A 21,362-nucleotide genomic window follows, 5' to 3' on the forward strand; every position below is an offset into this window, starting at 1 on the left:
ATGACTTCAAATACGTATTTCACGAGTCCAAAGAATTGACAAAAAGTCACCAGAATGATGCTGTAATAAAAATTCTAATCCTATGCTAACACAACTTTCAGACATTTTCCACTTCTGAAACATGCAAGGATTAGGTCGTCATTTGTAAATCCTACACAGCCTTTCAAGATGGAAAACCTATTATTTCTTTTCAAGTCCGGAGCTCTGATCATAACTTAGCTTTTAGGTTAAAAAGCAATTTTGTTTTGTACCATGACAGTACATCATGTGTTACCTAAGTGAGGGCTGCTTGTCATAGCCATTGATTCTATTCCAAGGAATAGAGACTGGCGTTCTTGAAGCCCATCTTCCTAGAGGGAGTTTGAAGTCATTGCGTATAAATTTAAATCCTTGAACAAAAATTAAATGTTATTGCCTGTCGTCTTTCATGTCAATGGAAATAATCATGGGGAATTTAAAACAAATATGATATTTTAAAGATGGAAAATTAGCTAACTGAATTTACAACTGCTGAAAACCCAAGCATGATGTGTGTAATGCGGTACATATTGTTATAACAAATCCTTATTCAGTTTCTAATTTTTATTTTTCAACTAAAGAAACCAAGCTGCTTCAGCAGGTACTAATATATTAATATAAAGGGAACCTGTCAGGTCCAATATGCACCCAGAACCACGAGCAGTTCTGGGTGTATATTGCTATTCTCTGCCCAACTGTCCTTGTATCTAGAAGCATAGATAAAGAGATCTTTAGAAAAAGTATTTCTAAAGATTCTTTATAATATACTAATGAGGCCAGCAACTAGTTGCAAGGGCATTGCTTCCCTTGCTAGTCGGCCTCCTTAGAATGTAAGCACGCCCCTTTGGGTGTGCTATCATGCTAATGAATGTGCAGCATCAGCGCTATGGTCAATCTCACCGCTCTCTGCTACCACAACGTCCAACTGGATTTCTGCTCAGTGTGCTGATCAGAAGTTCCTGGATTTCCAGTCATGCATACTATGAAGCCAGGTGTACACGTCACAGCTTCAAACTGGTGTATGCCGCATGACTGGAAGCCCTGGGACATTCTGATTGTGTGCATTGAGTCGAAAACCAGCGGTGTCATCAGAGGCAAGAGCAACAATGCCTCTTATGCTTCACATTTATTAGCATGTTAGTATACCCACAGGGGCGTGCTAACATGCTAAGGGGACCGACTAGCTAAAGCTGGTGTCACACACAGCGACAACGACAACGATGTCGCTGCTACGTCACCATTTTCTGTGACGTTGCAGCGACGTCCCGTCGCTGTGTGTGACATCCAGCAACGACCTGGACCCTGCTGTGAGGTCGCCGGTCGTTGCTGAATGTCCAGCTTCATTTTTTGGTCGTCACTCTCCCGCTGTGACACACACATCGCTGTGTGTGACAGCGAGAGAGCGACGAAATGAAGCGAGCAGGGAGCAGGAGCCGGCGTCTGGCAGCTGCGGTAAGCTGTAACCAGCGTAAACATCAGGTAACCAAGGGAAGACCTTTCCCTGGTTACCCGATATTTACCTTCGTTACCAGCCTCCGCTCTTGCTGCCAGTGCCGGCTCCTGCTCTGTGCACATGTGGCTGCAGTACACATCAGGTAATTAACCCGATGTATACTGTAGCAAGGAGAGCAAGGAGCCAGCGCTAAGCAGTGTGCGAGGCTCCCTGCTCTCTGCACTGTGACATGTAGCTGCAGTACACATCGGGTTAATTAACCCGATGTGTACTGTACCTTGGAGAGCAAGGAGCCAGCGCTAAGCGCGGCTCCCTGCTCTCTGCACATGTAGTGCAGCGACGTTATGATCGCTGCTGCGTCGCTGTGTTTGACAGCTAAGCAGCGATCATAACAGCGACTTACAAGGTCGCTGTTACGTTACAGAAAATGGTGACGTAATAGCAACGTCGTTGTTGCTGTCGCTTAGTGTGAACCCAGCTTAAGGGAACTAATGCCCTTGCAACTAGTCGCTGGCCTCATTAGCATATAATGAAAGATCTTGAGAAATACTTTATCTAAAGATCCCTTTATCTATGCTACTAGATACAGGTACAGTTAGACAGGGATTAGCAATATTCACCCAGAACTACTTGTGGTTCGGGGTGCATAGTGCACCTGACAGGTTCACTTTAAGCACAGAGGCCTTAGCCTGACTTGAATGCGGGCTCACAAGTTGAGCCTGTATCTTTCCCAGCAGGTGATGGGTGTGCTATTTAGCCATAATCTGACAGTTACAGCCATGTGTGGAGTGGAGCTTTGCCCACACGTATTAAACTGTTAAAGGCTGCTATCAATCTCTGACAGCGGCATTTCATGCCTGCCGGCAGGGGGGGGGGGTTGCCATTCTGTGCTACCATCATAATGTGATCACAGGATGCCAGTGGGTTGCATGACATCTAAGGTTCTGCTGAAAACCCATGCTTTTAATTATGGTATTTCTGTGAAAGCTAGCCTGTAGTTGGGTTTTTGCTATACATACAAGTGCTGCTGTGTATAGTACAAGCGACCGGATGATCACAGGTTCACATCTCCTAAGGGGACTAACAAAATACAGTAAATAGTCAAAACAGTGTATTGAGGAAAAAAAATCAAAAGAATTGTTTTTATGGTTGCCATGACATTGCAATAAAATGCAATAACCAACGGTTAAAATATAATAACTACCCCAAAATGGTATTGGTAAAAATGTCAGCTCACGGTGGAAATAACCAAGCCTCATACAGTCCTATATTGCAAAAATTGAAAATGTGATGGGTCTCAGAAAATAGCGACACAAGGAAAAATGTTAAAAATCCTCCAAAAAATTTCATAAGAAATGAAAAACTACATTTTTGAGGCCTGCATTGTTGTACTGTCCTTGTGGATATTGGCAGGTCTGTGTTGCTGTTCAGTGAACATGGCAAATAAAAAAAACAACTGTGGCATTGCACTTTTTTTTGCAATGTAGATACACGTGGAATTTTTTTTCTTGCTTTATAGTGGATCTCATGATAAAATGAATAGTGTCATTCAAAAGAACAACTTGTCCCACAAAAAGTAAACTCCCATTTCATAACTCTTCAAGACAATCCCTTGTGTTATGTTCTTGCATTGGATGTATAGCTTCCATAAGCACATCTCAGCAGGGATCACATTGTACTGAATTGTTATATAGATTCATCTTCCTTCTCTGTGATGTCTGATTCTTCCTTTTCTAGCACAGAATGCAGATGAAATGAAAATAACTCTTTACTGGGCTCCTGATGGTGGATGTAGATGTTTTGGAGTGAATGACAAATACCTGAGCATGTCGTAAAGACACAATTAGTCTGCCTCACTGCCTCACACAAGCTGATCTGACAGTTTTATTCAGCAGTACTAGCAGGTGCTGAAATTTTTACTACTGAAGTGCTGGGATCTGCATCTCAAATGCAAAGGGTTTAGGCAATCCAATCACTAACATGGACAGCCACAAAGCACCAAAACTTGAATACTAAACACAGTGGCAGAGCCATACTGGCCATCTGGTAATTGCCAGATGGATTGGTACCTATCCTGGGAAATCCCACACTTAATATCAAACAATAAGGGCCCGTATTATGTGCTGGTTCACAGGCTACTGGAATGCATGATGGAACTTGTAGTAATAGATTTCAGTAAGCCTGGGGAGAGGAAGTGATAGATATAATTATCAGAGCTGCAGCTGGCAGACACCAAGTGATGCTATTTGCATAGTAAAAGGTTTATATTACTATATTAAGAGTATGGATGCATTTAGTGGCACATAATAGCATGATTTATGAAAAACAATAGATGAGTTATGGTAGTGGATAACTTCTGCAATGTGCATGCAAAATTAGGCTGCATTTTTATAATCACAGATTCACTTTAGTGCATTATGAATTCATGATGCAGCAAACCTTTTCAATTTCTTGTGATGGTAAGTAAAAGAGATTTGAAAATGTTTCTATTGATGACTTAGCCATAGGATAGGTCATCAATATTAGCTCAGATTTTAGTTCCTGTGTTGGTTGATTCTACACAGTGTATAGTGCCAAAACAGCATGACTCTGACCACTATGTAATGGCCACTTGGGGCTAGTGGAACTCAGCTCCCATTCACTTCAATAGCAGAGAACAGCCATTGAATAGTGGACAGTTCCGGGTCTTTATACTTAATACATCTGAAAGCCATGGGAGCTGAAAGCTGTTGATAGTTGGTGGATCTAAAGTGCTGGCCAAAAGTATTGGCACCCCTGCAATTCTGTCAGATAATACTCAGTTTCTTCCTGAAAATGATTGCAATCACAAATTCTTTGGTATTATTATTGGTATTATATATTCATTTAATTTGTCTTCAATGAAGAAAAATAAATTGCCATAAGGCCAATTTAGATATAATTCCACACCACACATAAAAAGTGGGTGGACAAAAGTATTGGCACTGTTTGAAAAATCATGTGATGCTTCTCTAATTTGTGTAATTAACAGCACCTGTAACTTACCTGTGGCACCTAACAGGTGTTGGCAATAGCTAAATCACACTTGCAGCCAGTTGACAAGGACTAAAGTTGACTCCATTTTTGTCCTGTGTCCTTGTGTGTACCACATTGAGCATGGAGAAAAGAAAGAAGACCAAAGAACTGTCTGAGGACTTGAGAATCCAAATTGTGAGGAAGCATGAGCAATCTCAAGGCTACAAGTCCATCTCCAAAGACCTGAAAGTTCCTGTGTCTACGGTGCGCAGTTTCATCAAGAAGATTAATGCCCATGGCACTGTGGCTAACCTCCCTAGATATGGAAGGAAAATAAAATTTGATGAGAGATTTCAACGCAAGATTGTGCGGATGGTGGATAAAGAACCTCGACTAACATCCAAACAAGTTCAAGCTGCCGTGCAGTCCGAGGGTACAACAGTGTCAACCAGTACTATCTGTCGGTGTCTGAATCAAAAGGGACTGTATGGTAGGATACCCAGGAAGACCCCACTTCTTACCCCAAGACATAAAAAAGCCAGGCTGGAGTTTTCCAAAACTTACTTGAGAAAGCCTAAAACGTTTTGGAAGAATGTTCTCTGGTCAGATGAGACAAAAGTAGAGCTTTTTGGGAAAAGCCATCAACATAGAGTTTACAGGAAAAAAAAGAGGCATTCAAAGAAAAGAACACGGTCCCTACAGTCAAACATGGCAGAGGTTCCTTGATGTTTTGGGGTTGCTTTGCTGCCTCTGGCACTGGACTGCTTGACCGTGTGCATGGCATTATGAAGTCTGAAGACTACCAACAAATTTTGAAGCATAGTGTAGGGCCCAGTGTGAGAAAGCTGGGTCTTCCTCAGAGGTCATTGGTCTTCCAGTAGGACAATGACCCAAAACACACTTAAAAAGCACTAGAAAATGGTTTGAGAGAAAGCACTGGACACTACTAAAGTGGCCAGCAATCAGTTCAGACCTGAATCCAGCAGAACACCTGTGGAGAGATCTCAAAATGGTAGTTTGGAGAAGGCACCCTTCAAATCTCAGGGACCTGGAGCAGTTTGCCAAAGAAGAATGGTCTAAAATTCCAGCAGAGCATTGTAAGAAACTCATTGATGGTTACCGGAAGCGGTTGTTCGCAGTTATTTTGGCTAAAAGTTTTGCAACCAAGTATTGCGCTAAGGGTGCCAATACATTTGTCTGGCCCATTTTTGGAGTTTTGTGTGAAATGATCAATGATTTGATTTTTGTTTCATTCTCTTTTGTGTTTTTTCATTGCAAGCAAAATAAATGAAGATAATAATACCAAAGAGCTTGTGATTGCAATCATTTTCAAGAAGAAACTGAGTATTATCTGACAGAATTGCAGGGGTGCCAATACTTTTGGCCAGCACTGTAGGTGCCAGAATACCACCTATCTAATGAATGACTTAACTAAATAGTAAGGCATCAGTATGGAACTCCTGGAATACCCCCTTAAGGGTTGCTGCATCGTATGTTATTTGTCAGGTTCACATCAAGTTAAACTTTTTACCGCGAAGCACATGTCACGATGCACCAAGATATCCTGAACCAGGAAAGGAGAAGCGCTGCAGAGCAATAATCATGAAAAGCACATGCATACGCTAAACAAACAATACTAAGGCTTTGTTTATTCTGTGACTCTTACTTCCAGCAGTTGTGTTTGGTAAGAAAACAGCAAGACTCCTTAGTTCCTACTGCTCTAAGTCGAAATGAGAAGTTATTACATTACGGCATTGCCCACCAAAGAAAAGAAAAATCATTTTTCACATTTGGTAACAATGGGACATTTCGCTTGATTTTCTTTTCAATATCTTTTCAGATTTCTGTGGTCAACCAGTTGGATATGCAAGTTATCGTTTCTAATGTGCCTCCGACAGTTGTAGAAGAAAACATAGACGATCTTATAAGGTAACAAAGAGATTTCTCTTTTTATTTGCATCGCAATATGCAGCTTTCTTATTTATGTTTGTAAACACATGCTAATGTTTTATATAGGAGTTGACACTGAGATCAAAGGGCCCCTGTGCAAGAATTGTGCCTGCCCCTCTCTTTCTTAAAGGGTTCTTCCATTTTAAAGGGAAATTGTGACCAGGTTTTTAACATGTAATCGGAGAGCAGCATAATGTAGGGGAAGAGATCCTGATTCCAGCGATGTGTCACCTACTGGACTGCTTAGTGCAGTGTTGATAAAATTACTGATTAATCAGCAGTAGATTATCATTACAGGACTGCTTGACGTGCTGCCAGGTAGTCCAGCATATCCATGAGCTCTGTATAACTGCTAGATCTGCAGCAGAGAAAACCTTGATTTTATAAAAATGAAAGCAAACAGCTCAGTAAGTGACACATCGCTGGAATCAGGGTCTCTGTCTCTACATTATGCTGCTCCCAGAGGAGGCAACAAAAAACTGATGACAGATTCTCTTTTTTTGTGCTCATCTTCTTGCCCTATTGAAAGATTTATAACATTTGAGTTGCTCATTTACCCTGGCCTAGTGATGTCTCTGCTCCATCTATGTTTACAGCTGCAGTTATAATGTCACATGTGACCACTTTATGTAATCAGAGGGTGCAGAAACGTGTGCAATTTACCTTAATGGGACTGCTGAGCTCAGTGATTGGCTCCACAAGTCACATGTTTTAGTCATGTCATCAGCAACCTGCATACAAAGACTAGAGCACTAAAAAAGAGGAACAGCTGCTGGTCCTGAGGAGGAAAAGTAACCATGATTTATAGTTTTACTTTAGCAAAAGCCTAAGGGCATTGGAAGAATTAAAACAGAAAATTCTTTTAAGTAACATTATTTAATACAATAAAAATATGTTGGACAAATACCAGAAAATCAAAATGCACATGCCACTCAAGTACACAGCACACTGCACACACGTCACATCAATACAACGCACACATAAGACACATTGTACAAGCACAGCGCACACATCAGACCCATCACACAAGCACAGCGCACACATCAGACACATTGTACAAGCACAATGCACACATCAGACCCATCACACAAGCACAGCGCACACATCAGACCCATCACACAAGCACAGCGCACACATCAGACCCATCACACAAGCACAGCGCACACATCAGACCCATCACACAAGCACAGCGCACACATCAGACCCATCACACAAGCACAGCGCACACATCAGACCCATCACACAAGCACAGCGCACACATCAGACCCATCACACAAGCACAGCGCACACATCAGACACATCACACAAGCACAGCGCACACATCAGACCCATCACACAAGCACAGCGCACACATCAGACACATCACACAAGCACAATGCACACATCAGACCCATCACACAAGCACAGCGCACACATCAGACACATTGTAAAAACACAATGCACATATCAGAGCCATCACACAAGCACAGCACACACATCAGACCCATCACACAAGTACAGCGAACACATCAGACCCATCACACAAGCACAGCACACACATCAGACACATCACACAAGCACAGCACACACATCAGACACATCACACAAGCACAGCGCACATATCAGACACATCACACAAGCACAGCACAGACATCAGGCACATCACACAAGCACAGCGCACACATCAGACCCATCACACAAGAACAGCGCACACACCAGACCCATCACACAAGCACAACGCACACATCAGACACATCACACAAGCACAGCGCACACCTCAGACACATCACACAAGCGCAGCACAGACATCAGGCACATCACACAAGCACAGAGCACACATCAGACCCATCACACAAGAACAGCGCACACAACAGACCCATCACACAAGCACAACGCACACACCAGACCCATCACACAAGCACAGCGCACACAGACACATCACACAAGCACAGCGCACACATCAGACCCATCACACAAGAACAGTGCACACACCAGACCCATCACACAAGCACAACGCACACATCAGACACATCACACAAGCACAGCGCACACATCAGACACCTCACACAAGCACAGCGCACACATCAGACACATCACACAAGCACAGCGCACACATCAGACACATCACACAAGCACAGCGCACACATCAGACACATCACACAAGCACAACGCACACATCAGACCCATCACACAAGCACAGCGCACACATCAGACACATTGTACAAGCACAACGCACACATCAGAGCCATCACACAAGCACAGCACACACATCAGACCCATCACACAAGTACAGCGCACACATCAGACCCATCACACAAGAACAGCACACACATCAGACACATCACACAAGCACAGCGCACACATCAGACACATCACACAAGCACAGCGCACACATCAGACACATCACACAAGTACAGCGCACACATCAGACCCATCACACAAGTACAGCGCACACATCAGACCCATCACACAAGTACAGCGCACACACCAGACCCATCACACAAGCACAACGCACACATCAGACACATCACACAAGCACAGCGCACACATCAGACACATCACACGAGCACAGCGCACACATCAGACACATCACACGAGCACAACACACACATCAGACACATCACACAAGCACAGCGCACACATCAGACACATCACACAAGCACAACACACACATCAGACACATCACACAAGCACAACACACACATCAGACACATCACACAAGTACAGTGCACACATCAGACACATCACACGAGCACAACGCACACATCAGACACATCACACAAGCACAACGCACACATCAGACCCATCACACAAGCACAACGCACACATCAGACACATCACACAAGCACAGCACACACATCAGACACATCACACAAGCACAGCACACACATCAGACACATCACACAAACACATCACACATCAGACACATCACACAAGCACAACACACACATGAGACACATCACACAAGTACAGCGCACACATCAGACACATCACACAAGCACAGCGCACACATCAGACACATCACACAAGCACAGCACACACATCAGACACATCACACAAGCACAGCGCACACATCAGACCCATCACACAAGCACAGCGCACACAACAGACACATCACACAGCACAGCACACACATCAGACACATTGTACAAGCACAATGCACACATCAGACCCATCACACAAGCACAGCGCACACATCAGACCCATCACACAAGCACAGCGCACACATCAGACCCATCACACAAGCACAGCGCACACATCAGACACATCACACAAGCACAGCGCACACATCAGACCCATCACACAAGCACAGCGCACACATCAGACACATCACACAAGCACAACGCACACATCAGACCCATCACACAAGCACAGCGCACACATCAGACACATTGTAAAAACACAATGCACATATCAGAGCCATCACACAAGCACAGCACACACATCAGACCCATCACACAAGTACAGCGCACACATCAGACCCATCACACAAGCACAGCACACACATCAGACACATCACACAAGCACAGCGCACACATCAGACACATCACACAAGCACAGCGCACATATCAGACACATCACACAAGCACAGCACAGACATCAGGCACATCACACAAGCACAGCGCATACATCAGACCCATCACACAAGAACAGCGCACACACCAGACCCATCACACAAGCACAACGCACACATCAGACACATCACACAAGCACAGCGCACACCTCAGACACATCACACAAGCGCAGCACAGACATCAGGCACATCACACAAGCACAGCGCACACATCAGACCCATCACACAAGAACAGCGCACACAACAGACCCATCACACAAGCACAACGCACACACCAGACCCATCACACAAGCACAGCGCACACATCAGACACATCATACAAGCACAGCGCACACATCAGACCCATCACACAAGAACAGTGCACACACCAGACCCATCACACAAGCACAACGCACACATCAGACACATCACACAAGCACAGCGCACACATCATACACCTCACACAAGCACAGCGCACACATCAGACTCATCACACAAGCACAGCGCACACACCAGACACATCACACAAGCACAGCGCACACATCAGACCCATCACACAAGCACAACGCACACATCAGACCCATCACACAAGCACAGCGCACACATCAGACACATTGTACAAGCACAACGCACACATCAGAGCCATCACACAAGCACAGCACACACATCAGACCCATCACACAAGTACAGCGCACACATCAGACCCATCACACAAGAACAGCACACACATCAGACACATCACACAAGCACAACGCACACATCAGACCCATCACACAAGCACAGCGCACACATCAGACACATCACACAAGCACAACGCACACATCAGACCCATCACACAAGCACAGCGCACACATCAGACACATTGTACAAGCACAACGCACACATCAGAGCCATCACACAAGCACAGCACACACATCAGACCCATCACACAAGTACAGCGCACACATCAGACCCATCACACAAGAACAGCACACACATCAGACACATCACACAAGCACAGCGCACACATCAGACACATCACACAAGCACAGCGCACACATCAGACACATCACACAAGTACAGCGCACACATCAGACCCATCACACAAGTACAGCGCACACATCAGACCCATCACACAAGTACAGCGCACACACCAGACCCATCACACAAGCACAACGCACACATCAGACACATCACACAGGCACAGCGCACACATCAGACACATCACACGAGCACAGGCACACATCAGACACATCACACGAGCACAACACACACATCAGACACATCACACAAGCACAGCGCACACATCAGACACCTCACACAAGCACAGCACACACATCAGACACATCATACAAGCACAACACACACATCAGACACATCACACAAGCACAACACACACATCAGACACATCACACAAGTACAGTGCACACATCAGACACATCACACAAGCACAACGCACACATCAGACACATCACACAAGCACAGCACACACATCAGACACATCACACAAGCACAGCGCACACATCAGACACATCACACAAACACATCACACATCAGACACATCACACAAGCACAACACACACATGAGACACATCACACAAGTACAGCGCACACATCAGACACATCACACAAGCACAACGCACACATCAGACACATCACACAAGCACAGCACACACATCAGACACATCACACAAGCACAGCGCACACATCAGACCCATCACACAAGCACAGCGCACACAACAGACACATCACACAGCACAGCACACACATCAGACACATCACACAAGTACAGCGCACACAACAGACACATCACACAGCACAGCACACACATCAGACCTATTACACAAGTACAGCGCACACATCAGACACAACACACAAGCACAGTGCACACATCAGACCTATCACACAAGTACAGCGCACACATCAGACACAACACACAAGCAGAGCGCACACAGAGGCATCACACAAGCAAAGCGCACACAGACACATCACACAAATTCTGCACACACATCAGACACATCACACAAATTCAGCGCACACATCAGACACATCACACAAGCACAGCGCACACATCAGACACATCACACAAGCACAGCACACATCAGACACATCACGCAAGCACAGCGCACACATCAGACACCTCACACAAGCACAGCGCACTCATCAGACACATCACACGAGCACAACGCACACATCAGACACCTCACACAAGCACAGCGCACACATTAGACACATCACACGAGCACAACGCACACATCAGACACATCACACAAGCACAATGCACACATCAGACACATCACACAAAAACATCACATATCAGACACATCACACAAGCACAACACACATCAGACACATCACACAAGTACAGCACACACATCAGACACATCACACAAACACATCACACATCAGACACATTACACAAGCACAATGCACACATCACACACATCACACAAGCACAGCACACACATCAGACACATCACACAAGCACAGCGCACACATCACACACATCACACAAGCACAGCACACACATCAGACACATCACACAAGCACAGCGCACACATCAGACACATCACACAAACACATCACACATCAGACACATCACACAAGCACAACACACACATCAGACACATCACACAAGTACGGCGCACACATCAGACACATCAAGCAAGCACAGCGTACACATCAGACACATCACACAAACACATCACACATCAGACACATCACACAAGCACAACACACACATCAGACACATCACACAAGTACAGCGCACACATCAGACACATCACACAAGCACAACGCACACATCAGACACATCACACAAGCACAACGTACACATCAGACCCATCACAAAAGCACAGCGCACACAACAGACACATCACACAGCACAGCACACACATCAGACACATCACACAAGCACAGCGCACACATCAGACCTATCACACAAGTACAGCGCACACATCAGACACATCACACAAGCACAGCGCACACAGAGACATCACACAAGCACAGCGCACACATCAGACACATCACACAAATTCTGCACACACATCAGACACATCACACAAGCACAGTGCACACATCAGACACATCACACAAATACAGCGCATACATCGGACACATTATGCAAGCACAGTGCACACATCAGACACATCACACAAATTCAGCGCACACATCAGACACATCACACAAGCATAGCACACACATCAGACACATTGCAGAAGCACAGCGCACACATCAGACACATCACACAAGCACAGTGCACACATCAGACACATCACACAAGCACAGTGCACACATCAGACACATCACAAAAATACAGCACACACATTGGACACATTACACACGCACAGCGCACACATCAGACACATCACACAAGCACACGCACACGCACATATTCTAGACATCATATAACCAAAGTGCATAAATTCTACATGTCACACAAGCACAGCGCACATATTCTAGAAGTCAAACAAGCAAAGCACTCACTTTCAACAGTTCCCACCAACAGAGAGCATACTTTCTACACATTCCATGTGCCTAGCCCAAACATAAGAGATGTCACAGAAAAACAGTGCATACATCACACATGTAAAGTGCACATATTATAAACATCACTTTATTAGACCGCACACATTACAAAAAACCATTACATACAATGACATCAGACAAGCCCAAAATGAGACAGCCTGTGCATGATTATTGCTCCACAAACTACATCATAAACAAGTCAGTCACACAGCTAAGAATATTTATCACAGGCAGATTCACACATACTAATTATACAAGTACATACACAGATAGCATATACACACATATATAAGAACATATCAGGTATACAGGCACCAGACTACTAGATATACAGGCACATACACACATAATATATATTTAAAGGCACATATATACAGGCATTTAAACACATACAAGATATACATACACACATATACTATATATACACAGCCACATACCATATACACATACACTGGCACATAAACATATATACTATATATATATATATATATATATATATATATATATATACACAGGCACATACACATAGGCTCATATGCTATATATACATGCAGTCATCACAACATTAGGTACGTGACTTTAATAATATTTCTATGGATGATCTACTTGTAAGATGCCAACTACACTCATTTTGAATAATTATATTTTGTAAAAACAAATCTGTCTTTCTTTCTGTGAATTTAATTACTGGTTAGACATGTGTATTTAAAAGTTAACTTGAGAGAATGGAAGCCTTCCTTTAGGCATGTAAAGATATTGTAAGTTTCTTGTTATACACATAAATGCATGGATAATATGTATCTCTACTGGATTTTCATTGGTAGCTATTTGGCAATGGTTTTAATTTATTATAAAGCAGGTGTGCATATTAAACGCTGTGTGTAAGGCTAGAGCTGCAGGACGTGAAACGCGTGGAGAATTAAGTCACAGTCCTCCTTTCCATACATCAACTTAATCTCTTCACAGCTGTAAAGTGAAAACTGTATCCATCGAAGTATGTCTGCAACCTAGTTAAAGAATGTAATGCTAGTATAGAATATCATCTATACATCTAATATATAAAGCTGAATATGTGTGTATGTGTGTATGTATGTCCGCTTAAGGAATCCGCACCGTCGCATTTACAATCACGAAATTTTGCACAGACACTTCATGTGACGCAGGGAACATCATAGACTATGTTTTGACGGGAAAATGTAACACCACGCTTTACAGTTACTCTAAAAAATCCTGCCTCCATTAAACTGAATGGAGGTGGGAGCTACAGGCTATTAACAGCAACTGTCAGTGGTTGCTATACGAACAAAATAAACTTTTAGTATAAGAAACTTATGTGTGAGATAATAAGATGTCAATGTGAGACGGATAAAGAGAGACAAAAAGAGACACACAGACAGAGACACAGACAGAGAAAGACGGGCAAAGAGACAGCCAGGCAAAGAGACAGATAGACAAAGAGACAAACCTGGAAAGAGACAGACCTGGAAAGAGATAGATGGGGAAAGAGACAAACAGAGAAAGAGACAGCCCTTGAAAGAGACAGATGGGGAAAGACACATCCGGGCAAAGAGACAGCCCTGGAAAGAGACAGATGGGGAAAGAGACAGACCTGGAAAGAGATAGACCTGGAAAGATACAGACAGGGAAAGAGACAGATGGGGAAAGAGACAGATGGGGAAAGAGACAGACGGGGAAAGAGACAGAGATACAGATAGACTGATACAAATACAGACAGAGAATTAGAAACGGACAGACAGAGACATAGGCACAGACAGACAAAGAAAGACACAGACAGAGACAGTCAGACAGCGACACACAAACAGAGACTGGGAGAGAGACAAACAGACAGCGACACACAGACAGAGACTAGGAGAGAGACAGAGAGACAGTTACTATCTCGGGCAACGCCCAGGTACTACAGCTAATATAAGATAAAGATAAGATAAAGGTTACAATAAACTTTAAAAATCAAGTTCCATTAGACTAGAATAAGTGCTGCTAAAATACAGTGTAAAATTTAAACATTTCTAGGTTATACATTTAATTAATGACTCTATTATGAACGCCACAGCCCTGTAATATTTAGCCCTCTTTTTACTCACTTGTCCCACCTAGTCTGGCTCTGTTCTTCTATGGCTTGAAGCGTAAGAGGTTGAAGTATGGCATTAGTCCCTATAGCGGGTTTAACATAGCTGTTCCAATCTTTTTTTAGTTTATTGTCTACAAGTGAGTTATAAAGTATTTTTAGAACCAATTTAAAAAAACAACCAGTGGGATAAAATGGGTGGATGAAAAAACCTGTGATGGAGTAATTGGGTTTGGGAAAAGGATGCTTTACAGTTTGGTTATAGGACAGAAATTCAAAATCAGCCATGTTTGATTGCTGTAAGGTTGGTGTTACTGGTTTTTGTCTTTTTATAGAACTAGGGTTTCACACCGGTCTTGATGAAGTGGTGTGTTAAAGTCAGATGCTCCTGAGTCATTAAAAGGCTTACGGAGGTGCTTCTGAAAAGTTGTGTGCCTCGTCGCAAATCTTACTCCAGTCATAGACTGGAATAAAATGTATGGCTTAAGTCATTTCACAGTTTATCATGAATTAGATGTACAGTGGAATGACACACTCATCGTGCATTTGTCCTTTCCCTGGTCTGTCTATTTTGGCAGGATTGGATGGAACTGACAAAAAAACTTGAAAATGTGCAAATTTGAGCAAACATTTAGCGCCTTTTCAAAGCATTAATCACTTTGATGGCTCAGAGCCTATATCTTTAATTTAAAATCTCAGGGTTAAAGAGTGATTTTTTTATATATTTATTTTATTATTGATCAATGTTTGCAAAGTTAGGAATCTTTGTAATGCACCTTATATTGATTCATTTTTCCTGACATACCATGCTATAAAGGCTTTCTCAAGTGCCTCGTTCATGCACTAAGTTTCTTTAAAGCACAGGTCTAGCAAATATCATTCTTCCAATGTGAGCTTCTCTGCTTTTCTCCCCCATGTTCAGACACTAAATATACAGATAAAAAGCGGATCACGTTCCATTCAAATTTCTTGAAATTCATGACTTCATGTGAATTTGAACATTTTGAGATTTGATTCACTGTTTTCAAGAAAAAACTTGCTACATTTTTCACACAGAGAATAGGCAAAAGCCTTTTTTGTGTGGCCATGCAAGGCTTCCCCATAATGGCCTACAGCTATGACATCTAGAGGATTATCATACCTTGTAAAGTGGTGGTCAATATTTGGGCCATCAGAAATGAATGGTTCCCATTGGAGCATAGTTTAATAAGTTGAGTGGTTTTCCATCTCCAGTCACTGATTAAGTTTGTCTCCTGTAGAGTGTAAGCTCTTATGACCAACTTGGTCCTCTGTCTCTTTCTCTGTTTTGTAGTGTGTAAACATTTATGGTCAGTGGGATTCTCTCTCTTTCTTTTTGGAACCAAATAAAAGTACAGTGGAACCTTGGATTGTGATCATAATGCGTTTCCGGAGTGAGCTCTTAAACCAAGTTACTCTTATATCAAGGCGAATTTTCCCATAGGAAATAATTGAAACACAGACAGTTCGTTCCACAACTCAAAAATATTTACAGTATTTATGCAAACATCTTACAGTAATACAAAATAATGTACAGTATTCATATAAAATTATTACAGTACACTTATACAAAATACTATACAGTACAGTATTTAAAAATACTGTGCAGTACAGTAAAAAACATCTAAAGCAAATTAAATTGCACTTTAGCTTACAATAAAATCTTTGGTGTGTGAGAGGTACAGTATAACCAATATGCTTTACTGGTTAGCAGAAAGAAAATGCAATACTGTATCCACAAATGCAAATTGATAGACATGCTATATAGTATATACTATACAATGGTATACTGTATACAGTACATATGTACAGAAAGTTACCTCCAGAGTGGATCAGAGCGTGGTGAAAGGACAGAACCGGAAGTGTGAACCAGAACGGTGAGTATTTGCTCTTATTGCAAAGCATTGCTCTTAAACCAAGTTACTAATTTGTAAAAAGCTTTGCTTGTTTTGCAAAACGCTCTCAAACCAAGTTACTCTTAATCCAAGGTTCCACAATATAACTTTTCTGCACTGCTATAAGAATGACAAAAATCCAAAAGTGCTCAATGTAGGTGGTTTGATTCTACGCGTTTCAAATTGTTTCCCAGCAATTAACAAACAATGGCAGTAGTGCAGTTATATATATATATATATATATATATATATATATATATATATATATATATATCATTGGATTTTTCAAAAAAGAGCGCCAACCAGACACATGACAGTAAGTCAGAGTTCAGAAGGTTAATGGTAGCACTGATATAATCATTGTCAAGTGTGGGAATACAAACCTATTATCTTATTAGATAAAAAGAAAGTCCAGGAAAGCACAAAGAACAAATCAGAGAGAAAAGTAAAAAATAATAACCAGAGGAACAATAAAAGATTAAAGTAAACAATGTATGTCATATTTAAGTGGCCTAGAACCCGTTAATGATCGTGGAGAAGAAATGTGGAGGGGACGGGTGTTGCCATGTGTGATAGGTGATAGATATGGTGATCAGTGATCTTAAATCAATGAATAAATATAAAATTGCTAATGTATAAAATAAATTGGAAAACAGTGAAATATAATATGGTTAGTATATGTGCATCTAAAAAAATGTTTAACTAAAAAAAGCAAAGAATAACTGTTGTAAATGCAAATGAACATATGGTCATGGCAACACCCGCCCGCTCCACATTTCTTCTCCACAATCATTAGTGGGTTCTAGTCCACTTCAACATAATATACATCTTTTTTTCTTCTTTTTCCTTTAATCTTTTGTTCCTCTTATTATTATTTTTTCCTTTTTTCATTATTTTGTTCTTTGTGATTTCCAGTACATTCTTTTTACCTAATAAATGAGATAATAGGTTCTTATTCCCGTACTTGGCTATAATTATATCATTGCTACCGTTAACCCTCTGAACTCCGACTCAGTCATGTGTCTGTTGGCGCTCTTTTTTGAAAAATCCAATAATATATATATATATATATATATATATATATATATATATATAAACTATTGCCATTGTTTGTAAAATTGGTGGACTCCTAATGACAAAGTGAGGAGACACTTTAAAACTTGTAAAATTAAACCACCTAAATTTTATTCTGCACTTTTGAATTTTTATCATTCCTACCGCAGCGCAGAAAAGTTCCACTTTTATTTGGTTCCTGATTATTCCTGGCTTTTGAGTATGTGGACTCTGCAGCAACTGATTGTGTGTCTATATAAAAAACAAGATAGGACACATAAGATCACCCTCATTATCAGTATTAAGGTCTCTCCCAATACTACAATTATTTGAACATGAGAACAATTCAGGGAGAATAGTGACCCATATAATCTATTAGGGTAAGTTCACACAGTGTTTTTCGCGGCGTTTTTGCGCAGTTTTCGGGTGCGTTTTTGCTCAGAAAACTGCATGACTTTGCTTCCCCAGCAAAGTCTATGAGTTTTCATTTTTGCTGTCTGCACACAGCGTTTTTTTTCAGCTGCGTTTTTGTGGTGCCACAAAAACGCAGCATGTCAATTATTCCCACGTTTGTCACTGCGCTTTTCATCCATTGAGTTCAATGGGATGTTGAAAGACGCAATGAGAAATGCAAATAGCTGCGTTTTGGTGCATTTTGGTGCGTTTCTAAGACCAAAAACGCAGCTATAAACGCAGGAGGTTGGTAGTAAAGTGACATGTACAGGAAGAGGATTCCTTCTGTCAGTATATACAGAAGCGTGAATCCTCCCGGTACCGTCACCGCCGCTTCCACCTCCTGTCCTGTGCATGTATGCTGCCGTGCGGCGCCATGTCTGGGCGGGAGGTGGAAGCGGCTGCGAAAACAAAAGTTAACAGTAGAAAAAAAAAAAAAAGTTATACTCACCTGTCTGTAGCCTCCCGGTGCCATGCCCGCTCCCATCTCCTCTCACGGTATCGCCACCCCCGCTCCGGCTGTGTGCAGACGGCTGGGAAACCTCCGATGGATGCAGGACCTGGCGATGGATCACCTGATGCAGTTACCTGACGCATCAGGTGATCGTAAGTATCGCAGTGACGCGGGCGCCTGGCCGGTATCAGCGGATGCGTCAGGAGACTTCATCCCTGATTACCGGCAGCTGCTGCAGCGATCGGACAGGATCAGACTCCCGCCCCATCGCTCCAGGAGCTGCCGGTAATCAGCACATAAGTGAGTATTATTTTTTTTGCACCGATGCATCTGCTGATTGTATAAACGGCATTTATACAATCAGCTGATGTGTGATGGGATTCAGGCACTTGATCCTGACACATCATCTGATCGCTTTGCCTTCCAGCAAACCGATCAGATGATATTGGATCCGGATTGGACGGCGCGGGACCCTGACCCAGGATTACTGCGGAGGGGTAGTTCTTTATTTTAATAAAGATGGAGTCACTAATTGTGTTGTGTTTTATTTCTAATAAAAATATTTTTCTGTGTGTTGTGTTTTTTTTAATCTTTACTAGAAATTCATGGTGGCCATGTCTAATATTGGCGTGACACCATGAATTTCGGGCTTAGGGCCAGCTATACAGCTAGCCCTAACCCCATTATTACCCAGCGAGCCACCCGGCATCAGGGCAGCTGGAAGAGTTGGATACAGCGCCAGAAGATGGCGCTTCTATGAAAGCGCTATTTTCTGGGGTGGCTGCGGGACTGCAATTCACAGCGGGGGTGCCCAGAAAGCATGGGCACCCTGCACTGTGGATTCCAATCCCCAGCTGCCTAGTTGTACCCGGCTGGACTCAAAAATTGGGCGAAGCTCACGTCATTTTTTTTTAAATTATTTCATGAAATTCATGAAATAATTTAAAAAAAAAAGGGCTTCCCTATATTTTTGGTTCCCAGCCGGGTACAAATAGGCAGCTGGGGGTTGGGGGCAGCCCGTACCTGCCTGCTGTACCCGGCTAGCATACAAAAATATGGCGAAGCCCACGTCATTTTTTTTGTTTGGGGGGGCAAAGAAATCCTGCATACAGTCCTGGAAGGAGAATGCTGAGCCTTGTAGTTCGACAGCTGCTGTCTGCTCTCCTGCATACACTATTGGATGGAGGATGCTGAGCCTTGTAGGTCTGCTCCCCCTGACTCTCCCTCAAGCATACAGTCCTGGATGGAGCATGCTGAGCCTTGTAGTTCTGCAGATGCTGTCTGCTCTCCTGCATACACTATTGGATGGAATATGCTGAGCCTTATAGTTCTGCAGCTGTCTGCTCTTCTGCATACACTAGTGGAAAACGCATAAAGACGCAGTGAGCAAAAACGCAGCAAAATGCAGCAAAAAAAGCACCAAAACGCGTGCGTTTTTTGCCGCGTTTTTTTGACGCGGGTGCGTTTTTGTGCAGTTTTTGCAGCAAAAAACGCACAAAAACGCAGCGTCAAAAAAACGCAGTGTGTGAACCTAGCCTTAGAGTGAATGAAAAACTCCAAAAGTGTCAAATTTTGATAAAATATCAAAATCTTTATTAAATACCAAAGACTTAAAATTGCACAACAAAATACAAAAGACAAGAATATATAAGTAGTTATAATAGTACAGGTTGAGGAGTGAGGTATTCCAGATAAGGATATCAGTTAAATTGCAGGTCAAGATAGGGAGTCACCGCAGGTAAGTGCAGGAGAGACTAGAGGTGTATGCTGGAGAGGTCACTATATGCAATTTAAATAGAATTATTCTGCAAAAGCAGTGGGATTCCAAAAGGAAGTTCCCATCGTAAACAATCTAAAGTGCACAGTGCATCTGCTGCATGAAGTGACAGTTTCCAGCATTACACATCATATAAATTTAGTAAGTAGCAAGTGCTTACCCATCTTGAACG

At 42.7% G+C, this 21,362-nt stretch overlaps 1 protein-coding gene across 1 annotated transcript in view; it reads left to right on the forward strand.

Moving 5' to 3' along the window:
• The window catches only part of PCDH15 (protocadherin related 15), a 2,365,808-nt gene that overhangs the window by 2,062,118 nt on the left and 282,328 nt on the right, over nucleotides 1-21,362 (forward strand). The window contains exon 29 of the mRNA XM_075348720.1: nucleotides 6,306-6,394. Within this exon, the coding sequence (XP_075204835.1) occupies nucleotides 6,306-6,394 (89 nt within the window). The remainder of the gene's footprint in view (nucleotides 1-6,305; nucleotides 6,395-21,362) is intronic.

Source organism: Anomaloglossus baeobatrachus, chromosome 5, assembly GCF_048569485.1.
Source record: "Anomaloglossus baeobatrachus isolate aAnoBae1 chromosome 5, aAnoBae1.hap1, whole genome shotgun sequence".
NCBI classification, from domain to species: domain Eukaryota; kingdom Metazoa; phylum Chordata; class Amphibia; order Anura; family Aromobatidae; genus Anomaloglossus; species Anomaloglossus baeobatrachus.